This window comes from Salvelinus fontinalis, chromosome 13, assembly GCF_029448725.1.
Source record: "Salvelinus fontinalis isolate EN_2023a chromosome 13, ASM2944872v1, whole genome shotgun sequence".
Taxonomy (NCBI): Eukaryota; Metazoa; Chordata; class Actinopteri; order Salmoniformes; family Salmonidae; genus Salvelinus; species Salvelinus fontinalis.
Window position 1 is genome coordinate 35,835,422 of NC_074677.1, and position 26,316 is coordinate 35,861,737.

Sequence of the window (26,316 nt, forward strand, 5' to 3'; positions counted from 1 at the left end):
AGAGAGAGGGAAAGAGAGAGAGCAGGGTATTTTGGCATTTATGTGGAATTATTGAGGCCAAATAAATCGATTAAGGACTACCTCTTTGGAAATATCTCCTAGCACACACACATGACAGTAATTGACTCCATCCCCACACCATGTCCATTCCATAAACATATTAAACCATGTTAAACCATATTATGAAGAAAGTCTGTTTGAAATATCTTCAGGGAAGTAGATTTTGGAATTTGAAACACTGATATTAAATAGAAAATACAAAATGAGTTATCATTTTTGCAATGATAACTCAATTCCTAACACAGCATTCATCCTGGCTGTCCTTCAGTTACAATCAGTTCAAACACACAACCGCAAATAGACCAATACACATCTTCTTTATGTCCATCACACACACTAGCACAAACTAACACACACACTATTACACACAATAACACGCACTAAAACACACACGCTCTCCTGTGAGAGAGACACCTGTCATTGTTTACCATCCAATTGTTTACCATCCAATTATTGGGCTGTGCTCAGATAGCCAGATAGCCAGATACGCACACAAAATCAATTTAAATTTCCCTGTCTTCATTAGGCCTATCTGAGCAGTATTTAGATCTGGGTTCTCTCTCTCTCTCTCTCTCTCTCTCTGTCTCTCTCTTCCTGTGCTCTGACCTGTCTATGGAAGAGAGGAGTAAGAGAGAAAGAGAGAGGATGGATAGACAGAGAGAAAGAGACAGAGAAAGAGAGGAGAGGAGGTCATGGTATGGACAGAGCAGGTAGGTTAGAGGGTCTGAATTCGAGAGGTAAACAGAGAGCTGATTGGCTGAACGAGGGGACAGCTGATTGGCTGAACGAGGAGCAAGGCTGTCAATCAATGGGACGTCCAGAGTTTACTGACCCATCTGACCCTTTATGTAACCAAGCTAATCATATGCATGTTTCTCAGTATTCCCCAATCATGTACATTGTGTTTATGTGTGGCAGTTATATATGTCTGTTTGTGTGTGTGGTGGAAGTGTATTTGCGTGTGTGTGTGAGTGGGAGAGATTGCGTTGCTCGGATTGCATGCCACTCCGGACAGATTCTGGATTTGTATGGCAGATGTGGTGTGTTTCAGAGCTATGTCATATTGCACACAGAGAGAATACTATATTGCTGTGCTGTTATTATGATTAAGTCATTGTCTCCTTTGTTGATTGGGGTGGTCCTGGGTCAAGGTTAAACAATGCTGTTCTGCAGTGCAGTGATATCCAATCCTGGTCCCGCATGGGGATAAAGAAGGGTACACCGTTTTGTCCCAGGCCATTCTTACACACCTGATTCAGCTAATAAGGGGCTAGATGATTAGTAGGTGTGTTAGTGCTGGGCTAGAAACACTAGTGGGTATTTTGTGCTGTGTAATGTATTTAACTGCATTGCACTGAGCTCTGTATTGTGTATAATGTGTACTGTGCTGCTGAGTACAATACTCTATATTATATACTGTGCTGCTGTGTACAATACTCTATATTATATACTGTGCTGCTGTGTACAATGCTGCATATTGGATACTGTGCTGCTGTGTACTATACTGTATATTGTATAGTGTACTGCTGTGTACAATACTCTATATTATATACTGTACTGCTGTGTGCAATGCTGCATATTGGATACTGTGCTGCTGTGTACAATGCTGCATATTGGATACTGTGCTGCTGTGTACAATACTGTATATTGTATAGTGTACTGCTGTGTACAATACTCTATATTATATACTGTGCTGCTGTGTACAATGCTGCATATTGGATACTGTGCTGCTGTGTACAATACTGTATATTATATACTATTCTGCTGTGTACAATAATGTATAGTGTATACTGTGCTGCTGTGTACAATACTGTATAGTATATACTGTGCTGCTGTGTACAATACTGTATAGTATATACTGTGCTGCTGTGTACAATACTGTATAGTATATACTGTGCTGCTGTGTACAATACTGTATATTGTGTACTGTGCTGTTGTGTACAATACTGTATATTATATACTGTGCTGCTGTGTAGAATACTGTATTTTGCATACTGTGCTGCTGTGTACAATACTGCATATTATATACTGTGCTGCTGTGTAAAATACTGTATTTTGCATACTGTGCTGGGCTGTGTACAATACTGTATATTATATACTGTGCTGCTGTGTAGAATACTGTATTTTGCATACTGTGCTGGGCTGTGTACAATACTGTATATTATATACTATGCTGCTGTGTACAATACTGTATATTGTATACTGTGCTGCTGTGTACAATACTGTATAGTATGTACTGTGCTGATGTGTACAATACTGTATATTGTATACTGTGCTGGGCTGTGTACAATACTGTATATTATATACTGTGCTTCTGTGTAGAATACTGTATATTGCATACTGTGCTGCTGTGTACAATACTGCATATTATATACTGTGCTGCTGTGTAGAATACTGTATTTCGCATACTGTGCTGGGCTGTGTACAATACTGTATATTATATACTGTGCTGCTGTGTACAATACTGTATATTATATACTATGCTGGGCTGTGTACAATACTGTATATTATATACTGTGCTGCTGTGTACAATGCTGCATATTGGATACTGGGCTGGGCTGTGTACAATACTGTATTTTGTATACTGGGCTGGGTTGTGTACAATACTGTATATTATATACTGTGCTGCTGTGTACAATACTGTATTTTGTATACTGGGCTGGGCTGTGTAGTACAGTGTCTTCAGAAAATATTCACACCTCTTGAATTTTTCCACATTTTGTTGTGCTACAGCCTGAATTTAAAATTGATTAAATTTAGATTTTTTTGTCACTGGCCTCCACACAATACCCCATAATGTCAAAGTGTAATAGTACTTTTTTAACTGTGCTGTGTGGTGTTATTTAACTGTGATGTGTGGTGTTATTTAACTGTGCTGTGTGGTGTTATTTAACTGTGCTGTGTGGTGTTATTTAACTGTGATGTGTGGTGTTATTTAACTGTGATGTGTAGTGTTATTTAACTGTGCTGTGTAGTGTTATTTAACTGTGATGTGTGGTGTTATTTAACTGTGATGTGTGGTGTTATTTAACTGTGCTGTGTTATTTAACTGTGCTGTGTGGTGTTATTTAACTGTGATGTGTGGTGTTATTTAACTGTGCTGTGTGGTGTTATTTAACTGTGATGTGTGGTGTTACTTAACTGTGCTGTGTGGTGTTATTTAACTGTGCTGTGTGGTGTTATTTAACTGTGCTGTGTGGTGTTATTTAACTGTGATGTGTAGTGTTATTTAACTGTGATGTGTGGTGTTATTTAACTGTGCTGTGTTATTTAACTGTGATGTGTGGTGTTATTTAACTGTGATGTGTAGTGTTATTTAACTGTGCTGTGTGGTGTTATTTAACTGTGATATGTGGTGTTATTTAACTGTGCCATGTGGTGTTATTTAACTGTGATGTGTAGTGTTATTTAACTGTGCCATGTGGTGTTATTTAACTGTGCTGTGTGGTGTTATTTAACTGTGATGTGTAGTGTTATTTAACTGTGATGTGTAGTGTTATTTAACTGTGCCATGTGGTGTTATTTAACTGTGCTGTGTGGTGTTATTTAACTGTGATGTGTAGTGTTATTTAACTGTGCTGTGTTATTTAACTGTGATGTGTAGTGTTATTTAACTGTGTTGTGTGGTGTTATTTAACTGTGCTGTGTAGTGTTATTTAACTGTGATGTGTAGTGTTATTTAACTGTGATGTGTAGTGTTATTTAACTGTGCTGTGTTATTTAACTGTGATGTGTAGTGTTATTTAACTGTGCTGTGTTATTTAACTGTGATGTGTAGTGTTATTTAACTGTGCTGTGTGGTGTCATTTAACTGTGCTGTGTGGTGTTATTTAACTGTGATGTGTAGTGTTATTTAACTGTGCTGTGTGGTGTCATTTAACTGTGCTGTGTGGTGTTATTTAACTGTGATGTGTAGTGTTATTTAACCGTGCTGTGTTATTTAACTGTAATGTGTGGTGTTATTTAACTGTGATGTGTAGTGTTATTTAACTGTGCTGTGTGGTGTCATTTAACTGTGCTGTGTGGTGTTATTTAACTGTGATGTGTAGTGTTATTTAACTGTGCTGTGTTATTTAACTGTGATGTGTAGTGTTATTTAACTGTGATGTGTAGTGTTATTTAACTGTGCTGTGTGGTGTTATTTAACTGTGATGTGTGGTGTTATTTAACTGTGATGTGTGGTGTTATTTAACTGTGATGTGTGGTGTTATTTAACTGTGCTGTTAGACACAAAACTCACAACCAATGATCAAAATGCACATTTTTCAAAACTCTAACACTATTTCCAATTGCTTGGATACAATACACATAAAGCTAATACAGATAATTTGTTCATTGAACTAAAATCACCTGTTCAAAATGACACAACTTAACATCAAAGTTTTATTATTTCAAAATTGAATTCACACATTACATCTGAGATGAATGTCTATTCATTTCATTTCAATGATCTAACTATCAATTGAGACAATCAAAATGTGAAGTAACTGTTGCATTACTCTTAATGCATAGTTTTATGGAAACTGACAAACAATATTCCATGTTGAGATCATGAAAGTTTCAGGATAACGGGATCCATTGACACCAATTACCGTGGAACATAAACCAATTGGACTACATTATCTATGGATGTAATATTTCATCATCATTCTTTATCAGACACTGTTTCTATGGTCCCATGTACCACTTTTCCAGACGATGTTTTCAGATTTGACATTACTCTACACTCACCGGCCAATTTATTAGGTACACCTATCTAGTACTGGGTAGGACCCCCTTTTGCCTCCACAAAAGCCTGAATTATTCATGGTGTTGTATGTTAAGAGATGCCCTTCTGCACACCACTGTTTGAAACGGCTGTTATTTGAGTATTTGTGGCCTTTCTGTTTGTCACGATCGTTATATGGTGGAAGAGAGGAGGACCAAGGCGCAGCGTGATAACAATACATCTTCTATTTATTGAAGATGAAAATGATCAACACTTAAACAAACTGCAAAACAACAAACGAACGAACGTGACGCTATAAACAAATAGTGCAGACACAGGCAACTAACATAGACAATAACCCACGAAATACCCAATGACTATGGCTGCCTAAATATGGTTCCCAATCAGAGACAATGATCAACAGCTGCCTCTAATTGAGAACCAATCTAGGCAGCCATAGACATACAAACACCTAGACTAGACACTGCCCCATAAACATACAAAACCCCTAGACAATACAAAACACATACATCCCCCATGTCACACCCTGACCTAACTAAAATAACAAAGAAAACAAAGATAAGGCCAGGGCGTGACACTGTTAGCTTGAATGAGTCTGGACATTCTCCTCTGACCTCTCTCATTAATAAGGTGTTTTTGCCCACAGAACTGCCGCTCACTGAATGCATTTTGTTTATCGCACCATTCTCTGTAAACTCTAGCGACTGTAGTGCGTAAAAATCGCAGGAAGACACCTGTTTCTGAGATGCTGGAACCTCCATGTGTGGCACCAACAATCATACCACGGTCAAAGTTTCTTAGATTACACATCTTGCCCATTCTAATGTTCTCTACTCTATATACTCTATATATTGAGTTGTAGGCAGCCACATGATTCGCTGTTAGAAGGAGCAGGCGATTGGCGTTAACACGCAGGTGTACCTAATAAAGTGGCCAATAAGTGTATGTATGCAGGCCCTTGTTATTGCTTTTCCAATACTGCCAACTCGTTACTGATGATTGATTTCACATTGTGATACGAGTATATAGTGAAATGAGTGGTATCCACCTACAACAACATATTGATAACATGGAGCCGGCAGGTGATCCAGGTCACAATAGAGGTCAAGCAGTGGGAGGAGGAAGACGAGGAAGACGTGGTGGTCAAAGGAATGGCAGGGGACAAGCACCCCTTCTGAGAGGTGGTTGTGGGCCTCGTTTGAGAGGTGTGGGGGAACGTGGTAGAGGACAAGGCCACGGACCAAGACAGCGGCAGCAACAGCAAAGAGTGTCCAATGAAATCCGAGCAATAGTTGTAGACCATGTCGTAAATCATGGCACGACAATGACTGAGGCAGCTACTATGATTCAACCAAACCTCAGAAGATCAACCGTGGCCTCAATCATCAGAACTTTCCGCAATGAGAACTGGTAAGTCTTCAAAATGCACTAAACATTAGGCTACTCGCAATTGTCAAATGACTGTATACTGCATGCCAATGTGTACTACAGAGTAGGTGATGTGACTAAATGTGTTCTTACTGTAATTGTATCTGCAGAATCGAGACCAGGACAAATAGGGGAGGCAGAGGCAAAATTCTGACTGACCAACAAGGTCGGGCTGTGGTCAATTTACAATTGACAATTTACAAATTACAATTGGCTCATTCATCCCCCTCCTCTCCCCTGTAACTATTCCCCAGGTCGTTGCTGCAAATGAGAACGTGTTCTCAGTCAACTTACCTGGTAAAATAACGGTAAAATAAAAATAAAAATAAAATAAAAATTTGGTTCGGGCCAGAAATGATATTCGCCTTACAGAAATTCGGCAGCACATCTTGGACAATGACGACATGTTCAACAATGTGGAAGCCATAAGTTTGCCGACTATTGCACGCATGCTGAAAAGGCAACAGGTGTCTCTAAAACACCTATACCATGTGCCTTTTGAAAGAAATGCAGACAGAGTGAAGCAACTGAGGACTGAGTATGTTCAGGTATGTTCAGTTTCAAGATGCCCGTTTTGAAAAATTCCACCAAAATTCTACATCATTATAATCAGTATTTCTCTGTCCAAAATGTATTTTTAGAGGGTGATGGAGATGGATGCTGACGAAAGCCATCACTAATTCCTCTTTTTGGATGAGGCAGGCTTCAACCTGGCCAAGACAAGGAGGAGAGGTCGTAATTTCATTGGCCAGCGTGCAACCATCCAAGTACCTGGACAATGTGGGGCCAACATCACCATGTGTGCGGCTATATCGGAAGATGGTGTGGTGAGACGCCGACCTCGTATTGGATCATATAATGCAGCTCTCCTTGTAACCTTCCTTGATGAGCTAAATCAGGTCTGTAGAGCTGATGGCGTGACCTATGTCATTGTGTGGGATAATGTCAGGTTCCACCATGCTCAAATGGTTTCAGGACTATCCACAATTTACCACCCTGTACTTACCCCCATAGTCTCCTTTCCTTAACCTGATTGAGGAATTTTTCTCCACATGGAGGTGGAAGGTATATGATAGGCGCCCTCACGAACAATCCACCCTTCTCCAGGCCATGGATGACTCATGTGTAACGTTCTTCATCGGGCGAAAGAGAGGAGGACCAAAATGCAGCGTGATGATTATCCATTTTAATAGAATATTTTAACAACGAACAAAAACAATAAACCGACAAAATGAACAAAGACGAAACAGTCCCGTAACGTGAACACAAACACAGGAACACAGGAACACTGTAACAGGAACAATCACCCACAACCCACAATACAAAACAGGCTACCTAAATATGGCTCCCAATCAGAGACAACGACTAACACCTGCCTCTGATTGAGAACCATATCAGACCAGACGCATAGAAACAGACAAGCTAGACATACAACATAGAATGCCCACTCATATCACACCCTGACCAAACAAAACATAGAAACATACAACGCAAACGATGGTCAGGGCGTGACATCATGCAATGACATCACCGCAGACCAGTGTCAGGCCTGGATTCACCATGCCCGAAGATTCTTCCCAAGATGTTTGGCTAATGAAAACATCCATTGTGATGTGGATGAGAACCTGTGGCCAAATCCACAAGACAGGGTTGATGGAAATATAGAAGTACAGTAATCAATCCTTTGTTTTGCTTTTTACAGTAAGTCAGGTGAGGAACACTGCAGTGGACGTTTTACTGTGTTTTTTTCTTTTTTGTAGCTAATTATTTTTGCTTTGATTCAAAGTTATCATTTTATTGTATTTCATCAATACATTTCAGATTTTATTCAATAGTTCCACTGTGTCTGTAGTATTCTCTCTACTAGTCATTTTACAGTGATGTATTTACGTGTAGTACCATAATGAAACATGTATCACATATTTTGTACTACAATATTTAATGATTGTACGAACAACTACACAGTGAAACTATCGGTATCTTGTATGGGGGGTGATCTAAATTAATGTTCCTATGGTATTTCATGATAAATGAGTCCCACATTTTGAAAAATGACCACAAGGCTCTGAAATTAGTGCCAAAGTCATTGTAAAAAATTGTATTTAACTGTGAGTGTGGTGTGGAGGAATGCTGCTGACTGAGTTCAGTGAGCAGTTCACCATTCTCACTCTCTGTGCTCATCAGCTGACCTTTATATCCCTAGTTACACACAGTAGCAGCCAGAGTACAGTGCAATGCACACAACAATACACAACAATAACAACAACAAACTCACTGCGCAATAGAAAACTGTACATGGAATCACACTTAAATGTTGTGTAATATGCAACGTATTACAGTTAATAGAAATAGATAGTGTAAAACCATGCTGATAATAAATACTTAAAAGCTGAGAAAAAGATTGTAAAATACCAGGTAGTCTGTCAAAGCTCCTCACCACTGACAGAGCATAATGTATCTCACACCCACACCCCTTATACATTTTTACACGGTCTATGTGTTTGTGTGTGTGTGTGTGTGTGTGTGTGTGTGTGTGTGTGTGTGTGTGTGTGTGTGTGTGTGTGTGTGTGTGTGTGTGTGTGTGTGTGTGTGTGTGTGTGTGTGTGTGTGTGTGTGTGTGTGTGTGTGTGTGTGTGTGTGTGTGTGTGTGTGTGTGCGTGTGCATATAGAAGGCCATCTGCCAGGTCCTGAGGCTGTTCTTGCCCCACTACCCTCCTTTCTTCTCTTTCTCTCCTCTCTGTTCTCTCCTCTCTGTTCTCTCCTCTCTGTTCTCTCCTCTCTGTTCTCTCCTCTCTGTTCTCTCCTCTCTGTTTCCTCCTCTCTGTTCTCTCCTCTCTGTTCTCTCCTCTCTGTTTCCTCCTCTCTGTTCTCTCCTCTCTGTTTCCTCCTCTCTGTTCTCTCCTCTCTGTTCTCTCCTCTCTGTTCTCTCCTCTCTGATCTCTCCTCTCTGTTCTCTCCTCTCTGTTCTCTCCTCTCTGATCTCTCCTCTCTGTTCTCTCCTCTCTGTTCTCTCCTCTCTGTTCTCTCCTCTCTGTTCTCTCCTCTCTGTTTCCTCCTCTCTGTTCTCTCCTCTCTGTTTCCTCCTCTCTGTTCTCTCCTCTCTGTTTCCTCCTCTCTGTTCTCTCCTCTCTGTTCTCTCCTCTCTGTTCTCTCCTATCTGTTTCCTCCTCTCTGTTCTCTCCTCTCCGTTTCCTCCTCTCTGTTCTCTCCTCTCTGTTCTCTCCTCTCTGTTCTCTCCTCTCTGTTCTCTCCTCTCTGTTCCCTCCTCTCTGTTCTCTCCTCTCCTCTCTCTCCTCTCTGTCTCTCTCCTCTCTGTTCTCTCCTCTCTGTTCTCTCCTCTCTGTGCTCTCTTCTCTGTTTCCTCCTCTCTGTTCTCTCCTCTCTGTTCTCTCCTCTCTGTTCTCTCCTCTCTGTTTCCTCCTCTCTGTTTCCTCCTCTCTGTTTCCTCCTCTCTGATCTCTCCCTCTCCACCTTCCACTTTGTTATTGTCAGAGTTTCACTTCACAACACAGCATTGGAGACGTTTATTGTTATCTGTTGTAATATCCATGATAATGAATATAGACAAATACATGTATACACACAATATATATATATACTGTATATAAATGTTTGTGGATACGGCTATTTCAGCCACACCCATTGCTGACTGGTGTATTAAATCGATCACACAGCCATGCAATCTCCAAAGACAAACATTGGCAGTAGAATGGCCTTACTGAAGAGCTCAGTGAGTATCAACGTGACACCGTCATAGGATGCCACCTTTCCAAGTCAGTTTGTCAAATTTCTGCCCTGCAACTGTGAGTGCTGTTATTGTCAAGTGGAAACATCTAGGAGTAACAATGGCTCAGCCACAAAGTGGTAGGCCACACAAGCTTACAGAACTGGACCGCCAAGTGCTGAAACGCATAGCGAGTAAAAGTCGTCTGTCCTCGGTAGCAACACTCACTACCGAGTTCCAAACTGCCTCTGGAAGCAACATCAGCAAAATAACTGTTCGTCGGAAGCTTCATGAAATGGTTTTTCATGTCAGAGCAGCTGCACACAAGCCTAAGATCACCATGTGCAATGCCAAGCGTCAGCTGGAGTGGTGTAAAGCTCGCCGCCGACTCCGGAGCAGTAGAAACGTGTTCTCTGGAGTGATGAATCGCGCTTCACTATCAGTCCGATGGACAAATCTGGGTTTGGCGGATGCCAAGAGAACGCTACCTTCCCTAATACATAGTGCCAACTGTAAAGGTGGAGGAGGAATAATGGTTTGGGGGATGTTTTTCATGGTTCGGGCTAGGAGCCTTAGTTCCAGTGAAGGGAAATCTTAACGCTACAGCAGACAATGACATTGTAGACGATTTTGTGCTTCCAACATTGTGGCAACAGTTTGGGGAAGGCACTTTCCTGTTTCAGCATGACAATGCCCCTGTGCACAAAGCGAGGTCCATACAGAAATGGTTTGTCGAGATCTGTGTGCAAGAACTTGACTGGCCTGCACAGAGCCCTGACATCAACCCCATTGAACACCTTTGGGATGAATTGGAAGGCCGACTGCGAGCCTGGTCTAATCGCCCACATCAATGCCTGACCTCACTAATGCTCTTGTGGCTGAATGGAATCAAGTCCCCGCAGCAATGTTCCAACATCTAGTGGAAAGCCTTCCCAGAAGAGTGGAGGCTGTATAGTGGCAAAGGGGGGACCAACTCCATATTAATGCCCATGATTTTGGAATGAGATCTTTGACGAGCAGGTGTCCACATACTTTTGGTCATGTAGTGTATATAACAAAAACAACAAATGAACAAACTGACATGTGTGCAGTGCACACACACACACACACACACAAACACAAACACATGAGGTTAGTGAAGATGAATGTGGGGATATTGACATCCAGCGTCTCTAATTGTAGCACTAATCTTCAAGGACAGAGCAGAGGGAAGGACAGGGAGGGATATTGGGAGAACGTAGAAATATACCCAACAGAAAGGAAAGTACGGGAAACATACTGTAGAAGTTGGAAAATGTAAAAGGCTCTTTGGCACGTCAAAAAAATCCACAACAGATGTAAATTAGGATAACGATACAGAAACAAGAAAAAAAAAAAAAGAACAATCAATGGAGTCAATCAATTTAGATGGCGGGATAGATAAAGAAAGACAGATGGATAGAGAGAAACAGGGTTGGGGAGGGAGTGGTGAAGGTGGAGAGAGGGAAGATGTAGGAAGAGAGCAAAGGAGCGTGAGAGAGAATGAGATGGAGGAAAGAGAGGCGAGATAGAAGAGGGAGAGAAGAGCGAGAAAGATGAAGAGAGAAAAAGTGAAAGAGAGGCTGGCTGAAGAGAGTTGGAGTAGGGGTGAGTCAGTGATCCAGAACAGTGAGCAGGCAGACAGCAGACAGGAGCTAGAGTTAGGTCAGGTGCAAAGACACACACACACACACACACACACACACACACACACACACACACACACACACACACACACACACACACACACACACACACACACACACACACACACACACACACACACACACACACACACACACACACACACACCCTTACAGAGGGGACTTCATTACAGACAAATAATAACATAACACTTAACTTCTTTTACCACAGTCCTCCCGTACCCGCCCCTCCCTGTCCCCCAGACCCCTCCCTTTCCCCTGGCCCCTCCCTTTCCCCAGACCCCTCCCTTTCCCCTGGCCCCTCCCTTTCCCCAGACCCCTCCCTTTCCCCTGGCCCCTCCCTTTCCCCTGGCCCCTCCCTTTCCCCTGGCCCCTCCCTTTCCCCAGACCCCTCCCTTTCCCCTGGCCCCTCCCTTTCCCCTGGCCCCTCCCTTTCCCCTGGCCCCTCCCTGTCCCCTGGCCCCTTCCGTCCCATCTATTTCCCGTGTTGTCCTACCTGGGATGATGGAAACGGTGTCTCTCTCCCAGGACACCACGCTGACGTACTCCTGCACGGCGGTGGGAATGAGGCACTTGAACACGGCCACGTTGCCCCGCATGGAGCGCTGGTCTGCCACACGCACCGTGTACGGCTCCCTGAACACTATTATACAGAGAGAGACCAAGTGTCAAGGAGGTATTTATTCAGATGACAGTGTTTTCCATAAGTGCTGGCCGATAACATACTCATTGTCAGCCGGCTACTTTTTCCACTTCATTAATTCCCTTTAAAAGTATGAGCCTTTAAGATGGTCATACCATGGATCATTTAGCTATTTGATTCTGAATTTTAGGACCCCTTTAGGTATAAAAACATTTTTTTCATAAGGAATAAGGTTTTGAAGTGTCTGTCCTATATCTAGGAGATATAAGAAAGCTCAGGAAATATTTTCTATTTTTGGACACAAAACTACCTCTATCATTCTATCAATTTGTATGGGTTACCTTCAGACTAGTCCCAGGACACTTGTGGGGGTCATATTAGTTTGTAGGCCAAACCGTTCGCACGCTACCAACGTTTATGTGAGAAAACTGATTTTGCAGGATGTCTCATGGTCTGCCAAACACCGCTATAGCTCGGCCATCTTCCAGCGCAGAACGCTGACATAGGAGGATGTGGTGGATTGAGACGCAGCCCATGCAAAACCTGATCTCTCTAGCTTAAACTGACGGATTATGATGTGGATTTTTTTATCATGTTTCTTAGATTGGTGCACGGGTGCCTCAATAGACTCTTAATTATTAACTAGGCTTCTTTACATCAAAAAGTTTTAATTCACTTGTCAGAAAAGACTGTATACCCTTCTCCCACTAGAATGAACTATATGCATCTTCTAGTGATCTATTGACAGGACAGGCACCTGTCAGTCACAAAGCCAGCACTCTCCGCAGTGTCAGCAGAAAGCAGATGTTTTCCGGTTTTCAGGGATAGAGTATTTTCAACCTAGCGTCCGTTTCCCCTGAAAAACAGATATAGGGACTCCGCTCTGGTTATTTTTACGCTTGCTATGCTAGGTTACAAAGCGAGAGATGACAGCGACACAGACTGACTGGTTTGTCAGTCTGCTGTCTGTCCCGCCTCTCAGTACCTGTTCTATTTTTGTGTGCTGTGGTTGGTTGCAGTCAAATTTATTTTCATGGAGGAGGGAGAGCATGAGCATGGCCTCCTGTGAGTGAATGTACAGTGGTAACAATGAATTGAAATGAAATCCAGTTAATTATTGTTTTGTGGCGGAATCATTTATTTTCTTTTGCGTGTTTCATAGGCCTATACAGCCACGGAGTCGGGGTGCATAGGCTATTACTGTGGTTTGATTGACGACAGAAAGAACAAGTGTTGACTAGTTTATTATTAAAGGTGTCAAACTGACTGAATTAAGTCAATCTCCTATATCCCTTTGCTTAAATCATACAACGTAGTGATATGTTCATGGTATCACATCAGGAGTAAACCAAAGATCTTGTTTGTATTTTCCTAGGTTTTGAAGCACATGTCGAGACTTGCCAGTGACCGCTAAAAAGACTTAGCGGATTTATTAAAGTAGATTTATTTTAAATTTCAATTTTTTTTTAAACTAGGCAAGCCAGTTAAGAACAAATTCTTACTTACAATGGCAGCCTACCCCGGACGACGCTGGGCCAATTGTGCGCCGCCCTATGGGACTCCCAATCACGGCCGGATGTGATGCAGCCTGGATTTGACCCAGGGACTGCAGTGATGCCTCTTAGCACTGAGATGCAGTGCCTTAGACCGCTGCACCACTCAGGAGCCTCGGGAGCCCTTTTAAGTGAACGGAACCAAATCGCATCGGTGAGAGAGCTGTTCATTTTGCTCCCTAATTTGCTTACTGGTAGGCTACTAATGCTTTTTGATTATCTGCAGATAAATGATGAAAACATCAGACAAAGATGTTGACTCCTCACTGCAGGAACAATAGGTAGTGGAGAGAGAGCCTCATTCTGGTCCAAAAGATGATACAAGAAAACAGATTGTAGGCTATAAAAGTTAATCTTATGACACATGATATGGTATTCTTAAAAATATGAATACAGGCCTATTGATTTGATTAGTGTCAACAATGGAGTAGCCTAGTTAACTGCTGCTTTCTGTGTAGCAAAGCCCATATTTAACACCTGCTTCATTCTACAAACACCTGTAGGTCTATTCATGCATGTCTGACATTGTATATAATTTTCTGAACATTTTAAACCAATTACCTGCAATTCTATATTATTTCTCTACCGGGAACACAACCTTTTTTCTTAGGTTTTTGTCACAATAAAGTAAATCGAAAGACTAAACTAGCCTTTCTGACTAGATTACTAATCTACCGCCTTCCCTCAATGTCCCACCCACAGTGATTGATTGACAGGTCTGAAACCCTACCAACTCTGTGACTCACAAACATCCTGCCACCTCCCCTGACAATCCCACCCATTGATCGACAGGCCAAACTGTTAAAGGGATAGCTCACCCAAATTATAAAAAACTATAAATATGACTTTAATCTCAAGAGAAGACAGGTTTAATGTTAAAAAGGTTATCTTACTTAGAAAATAGTCCTGATCATAAAGGCCTAGGCCTAAACAATCTCCGAAACAACTAACAATACACTGAATTCACACATTTTCACTAATTTTATTTGTAAAGTCATGTCTTTCTACTCCATACCACAACAAATTTTACCAATCTTGGAGGTAAAGTCGTTAAAGTATGAAATGATTTAGCTGCGTATTTCGGATGGAATCAAGGCATGATAATGTACTAGAGGCCACCAAAATAGAGCTTGTTCTGCTTTTTTTTAACTCAGGGGTCATTCCCATCCAGACTAAACCAGCCAGGATCTCCCTGAAACATTGTAAATATAGTAACACATATTTTTATATTTTAGAGTATTTGGTGTTACAATCTTTCTTTGGTTTGAGAGCAAGTGAATACTAGAGATGTAGTGGAATATACAGTATGAGATGTTTTGGACAGTAGTCTATGTTGAAGAATCATTAACAGAAACAAGTTAGATGACAGTTTTAATATTATATTTTGGATTTCAAAATAATCTACTAATAATATAGATGTACTGAATCTACAACAATACATTTGAAAACATATTGGGAAGAATTCAGAATCTGGTCTATTGTTTGAACACGTCAATAACACTAATTCTACAGTACATCTGTTTTCATCATTAACTACGCAACCCAATTTCTGAGCCGGATAAACAAAAAAACGATTGGCTAGCTTTCACCACGACATCAACATCAGACACTATTCTATTGTTTTGTATACAACTGTATTCCCAGAATGCATGGTAGTGTTAAAGCACAGTGCTAGAGATAACAACCCAGCTTAGTAAAACCGTCTGGCTGTACTGGTGGTGATTCACTGTTCATACATGTTCATGCAATATTTTACACTCTCCTGAATGAGCATGAACTCATTAGTGAAATCAGGAGAAGCTAGGACATATTTGAAGGTTGCTAAGAAACTGCTTTGGAAGCCCCCTCCCTGGTAACAGCAGTGCAGTGTAGAGAACAGGCACTGTTACACTAACGTTAGAATCCTACTGCAGTATAACAACACATCAATATACATTACTACTTCCACTTTACATAGAGAAACATATAAATACATTAGACATATAATTCGATGTCTAAATTATTGTATAAACCATGGGAACAGTGAATAGATTCATTAAATCACGCTATGATGGAAATTGTATCATCTACATTTGAATAATCTCCCACTGTAGCTATGCAGTAAAGAGAGAGTTCACCAAAATGACAAATGCACATAACATTATGGATATCTAGAAAGTAATGTATTTACGGTTTATTTACTAACCCTAACCCTAACCCCATTTAATCATACTCTAAATACTCTAACTTTAAACCAAGTTGTAGTAACCCCATTACACAAACTCTTGACCCCAACTCCTTGACCACAACACCCTAACCAGACCACAAGAACACCAAGGCATCCTGACCCTAAACCCCAGACCAGAACCTCTGAACCACATCCCTCCTGAATGTAACCTTTCCACACATAACTCCCTGACCATACATAACTCCCCGACCATACATAACTCCCTCTCCATACATAACTCCCTGACCATACATAACTCCCTGACCATACATAACTCCCTGACCATACATAACTCCCTGACCATACATAACTCCCTGACCATACATAACTCCCTGACCATACATAACTCCCTGACCATACATAACTCCCTGACCATACATAACTCCCTGACCATACATAACTCCCTGACCATACATAACTCCCTGACCATACATAACTCCCCGACCATACATAACTCCCCGACCATACATAACTCCCCGACCATACATAACTCCCCGACCATACATAACTCCCCGACCATACATAACTCCCCGACCATACATAACTCCCCGACCATACATAACTCCCCGACCATACATAACTCCCTGACCATACATAACTCCCTGACCATACATAACTCCCTGACCATACATAACTCCCTGACCATACATAACTCCCTGACCATACATAACTCCCTGACCATACATAACTCCCCGACCATACATAACTCCCCGACCATACATAACTCCCTGACCATACATAACTCCCTGACCATACATAACTCCCTGACCATACATAACTCCCTGACCATACATAACTCCCCGACCATACATAACTCCCTGACCATACATAACTCCCTGACCATACATAACTCCCTGACCATACATAACTCCCTGACCATACATAACTCCCCGACCATACATAACTCCCCGACCATACATAACTCCCCGACCATACATAACTCCCCGACCATACATAACTCCCCGACCATACATAACTCCTCGACCATACATAACTCCCCGACCATACATAACTCCCTGACCATACATAACTCCCTGGTTATGGGACGGGCTACTATGGCTTTGTAAATGCTAATCCCTAGTCCTCTTGGGGTGAGATTTTGGGTCATGAGGGAATGAAGGCAGCAGCAGCAAGGAGCAAGTGGAGAGTAGCGACCGACCGGCTGGCGTGCAGTTCAGATCACATGCTCTCTCTCTCTTTCTGTCTGTCTCTCTGTCTCTCTCTCCATCTCTCTCCCCCTCTCTCCATAATCCTCCACTGGTTTGGCTCTAGCTAGTATTAGTATTAGTAGGAGTATGTATTAGTGCAGGTCGGTGTTGGGAGGCAGAATATGAAAACAGATGTTGACAGCAGGAGGAGCGGGGGAGGGACTGTCTACCCTGATGTGAATGATGGACAGAGAGGGAGGGAGGAAGGCTGGCGGAACAACGACAAGAGAGGCTGTGGAGAACCTACAGTCCAGGAGAACTGTAAAAGTGTCTACAAGGGGTTGGTCCAGGTGACCACTTGACCAACTGGTTCAACGGAACATCTCACCTCCACTGGGTAGATCCAGTATATGATATGAAATGGATAGAATGGATGGATAGACCCAGAGAAATCTATATGTACACCCACATCAGCTATATTCTGTGCTGGTTTATTCGAGGTACACCTTGTTAAAGCACTGGCATGAAGTCTAATCAATGGAGTGCACCAATTAGGTTTCATAATGAGAGATAATGAAAGAAGCGTGCTGCTGCGGCTATATTTAGCACGGTACAAGAGGACGGTGTGAGAGGAGGAAGGAGAGAGGAGGAAGAGAGGGCATGAAGAGAAAGAGAGGACACAGAAATAGAGACAATAAGATGGAGGGAGAGAGCATCGGGCTAGTCAGCTGATGCTTTAGGAATAGCATAGCAACTAGCAGCAGCCGCAACATCTGCATAGATACTGTCGTTAGTGGGAGTGTTTTGTGCTTCTATGATGTCACATGCAACACATGTACAGTACATACTGTGTTTGTGGGCAATACATTTCAAACCAGATGAAGGATGAGGGGTCATTTAAGGTTGTTAAGTATAACTAGGGAGGGACACAGGTCAGTGGCCTTAATTCACTATGGTGATGAGGCTGAAGGGTCTGTGGTGTGTAACAGAGTTCAGTGACCCTGTGTTTGGGCAAGGCTGTGTCCTCGCCTGTGTTCGCTGTGTGTCTGCCTGTGTGTTACAGATGTTGTCACAGCAGAGTAGACTGTGTTCTAGGTCAGCTTGGGTTTGGGACTAGGGTTTGGACAGATCCTTCTCTGAGTGGCTTGTGCTGTGGCCAGCAGGCTGTCAATCAAACCTCTCCCTTTGGTTTTTACATTTTCTCTCTCCATCATTCCCCTCCCTTGTTCTGTCCCTCTAACCTCCATCGCTTCCCTTTTACTATCAGTTCCTTCAGTCCCTCTGTCCCTCTAACCCAGGGATCATCAACTAGCGGATGATCGGGGGGCCAGAACATTATTACATATCCTCTGTAGACTGCAAATTGAATGCAAGAAGCCCAAACAGATATAATATTTGACTAAAACATAATAATTTCAAACCTTGCTTATATTTGTATACGATCAGATGTGTTGCTATTGAGGAATATATTTTTTATTTTAAAATCACTTGGAGCTGATTTCCGGGTGTTTGTACTGTCTTTTATGTCCCCCATAAATAATATACATATGTTTTGCTCAGAAAACTCGGGGGGACAAATTAAACCACCTGAGGGTCAAATTCTTTAAATGCTCTAATGCTAAATGCTCTAACCTCTATACCCGCTTAGTATCAGTTCCTTCTGTCCCTCTGTCCTTCTGACTTCTATTATCCAATATCTCTACCTCCTCTCCCCCTCCCCCCTCTTCACCTGTCCCTTCCCTCTGCCATCTCTTCTCCTACCCCCCCTCACCAGCTTTGACTCTGATGTTGGGGCTGCGGATCTTGCCAGCCTGGTTCTCTGCGGTGCAGAAGTAGTCGTTGTCGTGAATGTAGGAGTTGAAGGCGGAGGGAGAGAAGGGGTAGAGTTGGAGGGTGCCATTGGCATGGACATGACGGATGTGGGGCACGTCGTAGATGTCATCGCCGGTGGCCAGGTACCAGCGCAGGATGGCGGTGGGGGTGCCGCCCGCCGGACAGGGCAGAGACACCCCCACCGAGCTGGAGTAGGTCAGCCTCTGGAGGGACGCGTTCACAAAGTACAGCCTGGTAGAGCCCACATCCTCGCTGTGTACTGCATGGGGGGAGAGACATCACAGTCAGTAATATGTAGTGTAGAGAGGAGAACAGTAGAACTGTAGAACAGTAGAACAGTAGAACAGTAGAACAGTAAAACTGTAGAACAGTAAAACTGTAGAACAGTACAACAGTAAAACTGGAGAAGAGTAGAACAGTAGAATAGTAGAACTGTAGTAGAAGAGTAGAACTGTAGAACGGTAGAACAGTAAAACTGCAGAACAGAAGAACAGTAGAACAGTAAAACTGTAGAACAGAAGAACAGTAGAACTGTAGAACTGTAGAAGAGTAGAACTGTAGAACTGTAGAACAGTAAAACTGTAGAACAGTAGAGCAGTAGAACAGTAGAATAGTAGAACTGTAGAACTGTAGACTAGTAGAATAGTAGAACTGTAAAACAGTAGAACAGTAAAACTGTAGAACTGTAGAACAGTAAAACTGTAGAGCAGTAGAAAAGTAGAATAGTAGAACTGTAGAAAAGTAGAACAGTAGAATAGTAGAACTGTAGAACTGTAGTAGAACAGTAGAAAAGTAGAACAGTAGAACAGTAAAACTGTTGAACAGTAGAACAGTAAAACTGTAGAGCAGTAGAACTGTAGAACTGTAGAACAGTAGAATAGCAGAACTGTAGAACAGTAGAACAGTGAAACTGTAGAACAGTTGAATAGTAGAACTGTAAAAATGTAGTAGAACAGTAAAACTGTAGAACAGTAGAACAGTAGAACATTAAAACTGTAGAACAGTAAAACTGTAGAGCAGTGGAACAGTAGAATAGTAGAAATGTAGAACTGTAGAACAGTAAAACTGTAGAACAGTAGAATAGTAGAACTGTAGAACTGTAGAACAGTAAAACTGTTGAACAGTAGAACAGTAAAAATGTAGAACAGTAGAACAGTAGAACTGTAGAAGAGAAGAACAGTCGAACAGTAAAACTGTAGAACAGTAGAACAGTAGAACTGTAGAACTGTAGTAGAACAGTAGAAGTGTAGAAGTGTAGAACAGTAGAACAGTAGAACAGTAGAACAGTAAAACTGTAGAACTGTAGAGCAGTAGAATAGTAGAACAGTACAACTGTAGAGCTGTAAAAGAGTAGAACAGTAGAACTGTAGAACAGTAGAACAGTAGAACTGTAGAACTGTAGAACAGTAGAACAGCAGAACTGTAGAACAGTAGAACAGTAGTACTGTAGATCAGTAGAACAGTAGAATAGTAGAACAGTAGAACAGTAAAACTGTAGAAAAGTAGAACAGTAGAATAGTAGAACTGTAGAACTGTAGTAGAACAGTAGAACAGTAGAACAGTAAAACTGTAGAACTGTATAACAGTAGAACAGTAGAATAGTAGAACTGTAGAACTGTAGAACAGTAGAACAGTAAAACTTTTGAACAGTAGAAGAGTAAAACTGTAGAGCAGTAGAACTGTAGAACTATAGAACAGTAGAATAGTATAACTGTAGAACAGTAGAACAGTGAAACTGTAGAACTGTAGAACAGTAGAATAGTAGAACTGTAAAAATGTAGTAGAACAGTAAAACTGTAGAACAGTAGAACAGTAGAACATTAAAACTGTAGAACAGTAAAACTGTAGACCAGTGGAACAGTAGTATAGTAGAACTGTAGAACTGTAAAACAGTAAAACTGTAGAACAGTAGAATAGTAGAAATGTAGAACTGTAGAACAGTAAAACTGTTGAACAGTAGAACAGTAAAACTGTGAACAGTAGAACAGTAAAACTGTAAAACAGAAGAACAGTCGAACAGTAAAACTGTAGAACAGTAGAACAGTAGAACTGTAGAACTGTAGTAGAACAGTAGAAGTGTAGAAGTGTAGAACAGTAGAACAGTAGAGCAGTAGAACAGTAAAACTGTAGAACTGTAGAGCAGTAGAATAGTAGAACAGTACAACTGTAGAGCTGTAAAAGAGTAGAACAGTAGAATAGTAGAACTGTAGAACAGTAGAACAGTAGAACAGTAGAACTGTAGAATTGTAGAACAGTAGAATAGTAGAACTGTAAAACAGTAGAACAGTAAAACTGTAGAACTGTAGAACAGTAAAACTGTAGAGCAGTAGAACAGTAGAATAGTAGAGCTGTAGAATAGTAAAATAGTAGAACTGTAGAAAAGTAGAACAGTAGAATAGTAGAACTGTAGAACTGCAGTAGAACAGTAGAACTGTAGAACAGTAGAACAGTAAAACTGTAGAACAGGAGAAAAGTAGAATAGTAGAACTGTAGAACTGTAGAACAGTAGAACAGTATAACAGTAAAACTGTTGAACAGTAGAACAGTAAAACTGTAGAGCAGTAGAACTGTAGAACTGTAGAACAGTAGAATAGTAGAACTGTAGAACAGTAGAACAGTGAAACTGTAGAACAGTTGAATAGTAGAACTGTAAAAATGTAGTAGAACAGTAAAACTGTAGAACAGTAGAACAGTAGAACATTAAAACTGTAGAACAGTAAAACTGTAGAGGAGTGGAACAGTAGAATAGTAGAAATGTAGAACTGTAGAACAGTAAAACTGTAGAACAGTAGAATAGTAGAAATGTAGAACTGTAGAACAGTAAAACTGTTGAACAGTAGAACAGTAAAACTGTAGAACAGTAGAACAGTAAAACTGTAGAACAGAAGAACAGTCGAACAGTAAAACTGTAGAAGAGTAGAACAGTAGAACTGTAGTAGAACAGTAGAAGTGTAGAAGTGTAGAACAGTAGAACAGTAGAGCAGTAGAACAGTAAAACTGTAGAACTGTAGAGCAGTAGAATAGTAGAACAGTACAACTGTAGAGCTGTAAAAGAGTAGAACAGTAGAACTGTAGAACAGTAGAACAGTAGAACTGTAGAACTGTAGAACAGTAGAACAGCAGAACTGTAGAACAGTAGAACAGTAGTACTGTAGAACAGTAGAACAGTAGAACAGTAGAACAGTAAAACTGTAAAAAAGTAGAACAGTAGAATAGTAGAACTGTAGAACTGTAGTAGAACAGTAGAACAGTAGAACAGTAAAACTGTAGAACTGTAGAACAGTAGAACAGTAGAATAGTAGAACTGTAGAACTGTAGAACAGTAGAACAGTAAAACTTTTGAACAGTAGAACAGTAAAACTGTAGAGCAGTAGAACTGTTGAACTATAGAACAGTAGAATAGTAGAACTGTAGAACAGTAGAACAGTAGAACAGTGAAACTGTAGAACTGTAGAACAGTAGAATAGTAGAACTGTAAAAATGTAGTAGAACAGTAAAACTGTAGAAGAGTAGAACAGTAGAACATTAAAACTGTAGAACAGTAAAACTGTAGAGCAGTGGAACAGTAGAATAGTAGAACTGTAGAACTGTAGAACAGTAAAACTGTAAAACAGTAGAATAGTAGAAATGTAGAACAGTAAAACTGTTGAACAGTAGAACAGTAAAACTGTGAACAGTAGAACAGTAAAACTGTAGAACTGTAGAGCAGTAGAGTAGTAGAACAGTACAACTGTAGAGCTGTAAAAGAGTAGAACAGTAGAATAGTAGAACTGTAGAACAGTAGAACAGTAGAACAGTAGAACTGTAGAACTGTAGAACAGTAGAACAGCAGAACTGTAGAACAGTAGAACAGTAGTACTGTAGAACAGTAGAAAAGTAGAACAGTAGAACAGTAAAACTGTAGAACAGTAGAACAGTAGAACAGTAAAACTGTAGAACAGTAAAACTGTAGAACAGTAGAACAGTAAAACTGTAGAACAGTAAAACTGTAGAACAGTAGAACAGTAGAATAGTAGAACTGTAGAACTGTAGTAGAACAGTAGAACTGTAGAACAGTAGAACAGTAGAACAGTAAAACTGTAGAACTGTAGAACAGTAAAACTGTAGAACAGTAGAACAGTAGAATAGTAGAACTGTAGAACAGTATAATAGTAGAACTGTAAAACTGTAGTAGAACAGTAGAACAATAACACTGTAGAACAGTAGAACAGTAGAACATTAAAACTGTAGAACAGTAGAACAGTAAAACTGTAGAACAGTAGAATAGTAGAACTGTAGAACTGTAGAACAGTACAACTGTTGAACAGTAGAACAGTAAAACTGTAGAACAGTAGAACAGTAAAATGGTAGAACAGAAGAACAGTCGAAAAGTAAAACTGTAGAACAGTAGAACATTAGAACTGTAGAACTGTAGTAGAACAGTAGAACTGTAGAAGTGTAGAACTGTAGAACAGTACAACTGTAGAACTGTAGTAGAACAGTAGAACAGTAGAACTGTAGAACAGTATAACTGTAGAACAGTAGAGCAGTAGAACAGTAAAACTGTAGAACTGTAGAGCAGTAGAATAGTATAACAGTACAACTGTAGAGCAGTAGAACTGTAGAACAGTAGAATAGTAGAACAGTAGGACAGTAAAACTATAGAGCAGTAGAATAGTATAATAGTAGTACTGTAGAACTGTAGAACTGTAGAACTGTAGAACAGTAGAACTGTAGAACAGTAGAACAGTAGTACTGTAGAACAGTAGAACAGTAGAACAGTAAAATTGTAGAACAGTAGAACAGTAGAAAAGTAACCTGTAGAACAGTAGAACAGCAGAATAGCAGAACTGTAGAACTGTAGTAGAACAGTAGAACTGTAGAACAGGAGAACAGTAAAACTGTAGAACTGTAGAAAAGTAAGACTGTAGAGCAGTAGAACAGTAGAATAGTAGAACTGTAGAGCAGTAGAACAGTAAAACTGTAGAACTGTAGAACAGTAGAATAATAGAACTGTAGAACTGTAGAACAGTAGTACTGTAGAACAGTAGAATAGTAGAACTGTAGAACTGTAGAACAGTAAAACTGTTGAACAGTAGAACAGTAAAACTGTAGAACAGTAGAACAGAAAAAATGTAGAACAAAAGAACAGTCGAACAGTAAAACTACAGAACAGTAGAACAGTAGAACTGTAGAACTGTAGTAGAACAGTAGAACTGTAGAAGTGTAGAACTGTAGAACAGTAGAACAGTAGAACAGTAAAACTGTAGAACTGTAGAACAGTATAATAGTAGAACTGTAGAGCAGTAGAACAGTAAAACTGTAGAACTGTAGAACAGTAGAATAATAGAACTGTAGAACTGTAGAACAGTAGTACTGTAGAACAGTAGAATAGTAGAACTGTAGAACTGTAGAACAGTAAAACTGTTGAACAGTAGAACAGTAAAACTGTAGAACAGTAGAACAGAAAAAATGTAGAACAAAAGAACAGTCGAACAGTAAAACTACAGAACAGTAGAACAGTAGAACTGTAGAACTGTAGTAGAACAGTAGAACTGTAGAAGTGTAGAACTGTAGAACAGTAGAACAGTAGAACAGTAAAACTGTAGAACTGTAGAACGGTAAAACTGTAGAACAGTAGAACAGTAGAATAGTAGAACTGTAGAACTGTAGAACAGTATAATAGTAGAACTGTAAAACTGTAGTAGAACAGTAGAACAATAACACTGTAGAACAGTAGAACAGTAGAACATTAAAACTGTAGAACAGTAGAACAGTAAAACTGTAGAACAGTAGAATAGTAGAACTGTAGAACTGTAGAACAGTACAACTGTTGAACAGTAGAACAGTAAAACTGTAGAACAGTAGAACAGTAAAATGGTAGAACAGAAGAACAGTCGAAAAGTAAAACTGTAGAACAGTAGAACATTAGAACTGTAGAACTGTAGTAGAACAGTAGAACTGTAGAAGTGTCGAAGTGTAGAACAGTAGAACTGTAGAACTGTAGTAGAACAGTAAAACTATAGAACAGTAGAACTGTAGAACTGTGGTAGAACAGTAGAACAGTAGAACTGTATAACAGTAGAACTGTAGAACAGTAGAGCAGTAGAACAGTAAAACTGTAGAACTGTAGAGCAGCAGAATAGTAGAACAGTACAACTGTAGAGCAGTAGAACTGTAGAACAGTAGAATAGTAGAACAGTAGGACAGTAAAACTATAGAGCAGTAGAATAGTATAATAGTAGTACTGTAGAACTGTAGAACTCTAGAACTGTAGAACAGTAGAACTGTAGAACAGTAGAACAGTAGTACTGTAGAACAGTAGAACAGTAGAACAGTAAAATTGTAGAACAGTAGAACAGTAGAAAAGTAAACTGTAGAACAGTAGAACAGCAGAATAGCAGAACTGTAGAACTGTAGTAGAACAGTAGAACTGTAGAACAGGAGAACAGTAAAACTGTAGAACAGTAGAAAAGTGGAACAGTAAAACTGTAGAACTGTATAACAGTAAGACTGTAGAGCAGTAGAACAGTAGAATAGTAGAACTGTAGAACTGTAGAACAGTATAATAGTAGAACTGTAGAGCAGTAGAACAGTAAAACTGTAGAACTGTAGAACAGTAGAATAGTAGAACTGTAGAACTGTAGAACAGTAGTACTGTAGAACAGTAGAATAGTAGAACTGTAGAACTGTAGAACAGTAAAACTGTTGAACAGTAGAACAGTAAAACTGTAGAACAGTAGATCAGAAAAAATGTAGAACAGAAGAACAGTCGAACAGTAAAACTTCAGAACAGTAGAACAGTAGAACTGTAGAACTGTAGTAGAACAGTAGAACTGTAGAAGTGTAGAACTGTAGAACAGTAGAGCAGTAGAACAGTAAAACTGTAGAACTGTAGAGCAGAAGAATAGTAGAACAGTAGAACAGTAAAACTGTAGAGCAGTAGAATAGTAGAATAGTAGTACTGTAGAACTGTAGGACTGTAGAAGAGTAGAACAGTAGAAGAGTAGAACAGTAGAACTGTAGAACAGTAGAACTGTAGAACAGGAGAACAGTAGAACTGTAGAACAGTAGAACAGTAAAACTGTAGAACAGTAGAACAGCAGAATAGTAGAACTGTAGTAGAACAGTAGAACTGTAGAACGGTAAAACTGTAGAACAGTACAACTGTAGAGCAGTAGAACAGTAGAAAAATAGAACTGTAGAACAGTATAATAGTAGAAATGTAGAGCAGTAGAACAGTAAAACTGTAGAACAGTAGAATAGTAGAACTGTAGAACTGTAGAACTGTAGTAGAACTGTAGATCAGTAGAACAGTAGAACATTAAAAC

General features: G+C 40.3%; 1 protein-coding gene across 1 annotated transcript in view; it reads right to left on the bottom strand.

The window, feature by feature from the left end:
* Positions 1–26,316, bottom strand: part of LOC129867837 (cell adhesion molecule DSCAML1-like) — a 104,982-nt gene that overhangs the window by 61,659 nt on the left and 17,007 nt on the right. The window contains exons 2-3 of the mRNA XM_055941324.1: positions 18,945–19,265; positions 12,120–12,266 (exon numbers count right to left, since the gene is read on the bottom strand). Coding sequence (XP_055797299.1) covers positions 12,120–12,266; positions 18,945–19,265 — 468 coding nt within the window. The remainder of the gene's footprint in view (positions 1–12,119; positions 12,267–18,944; positions 19,266–26,316) is intronic.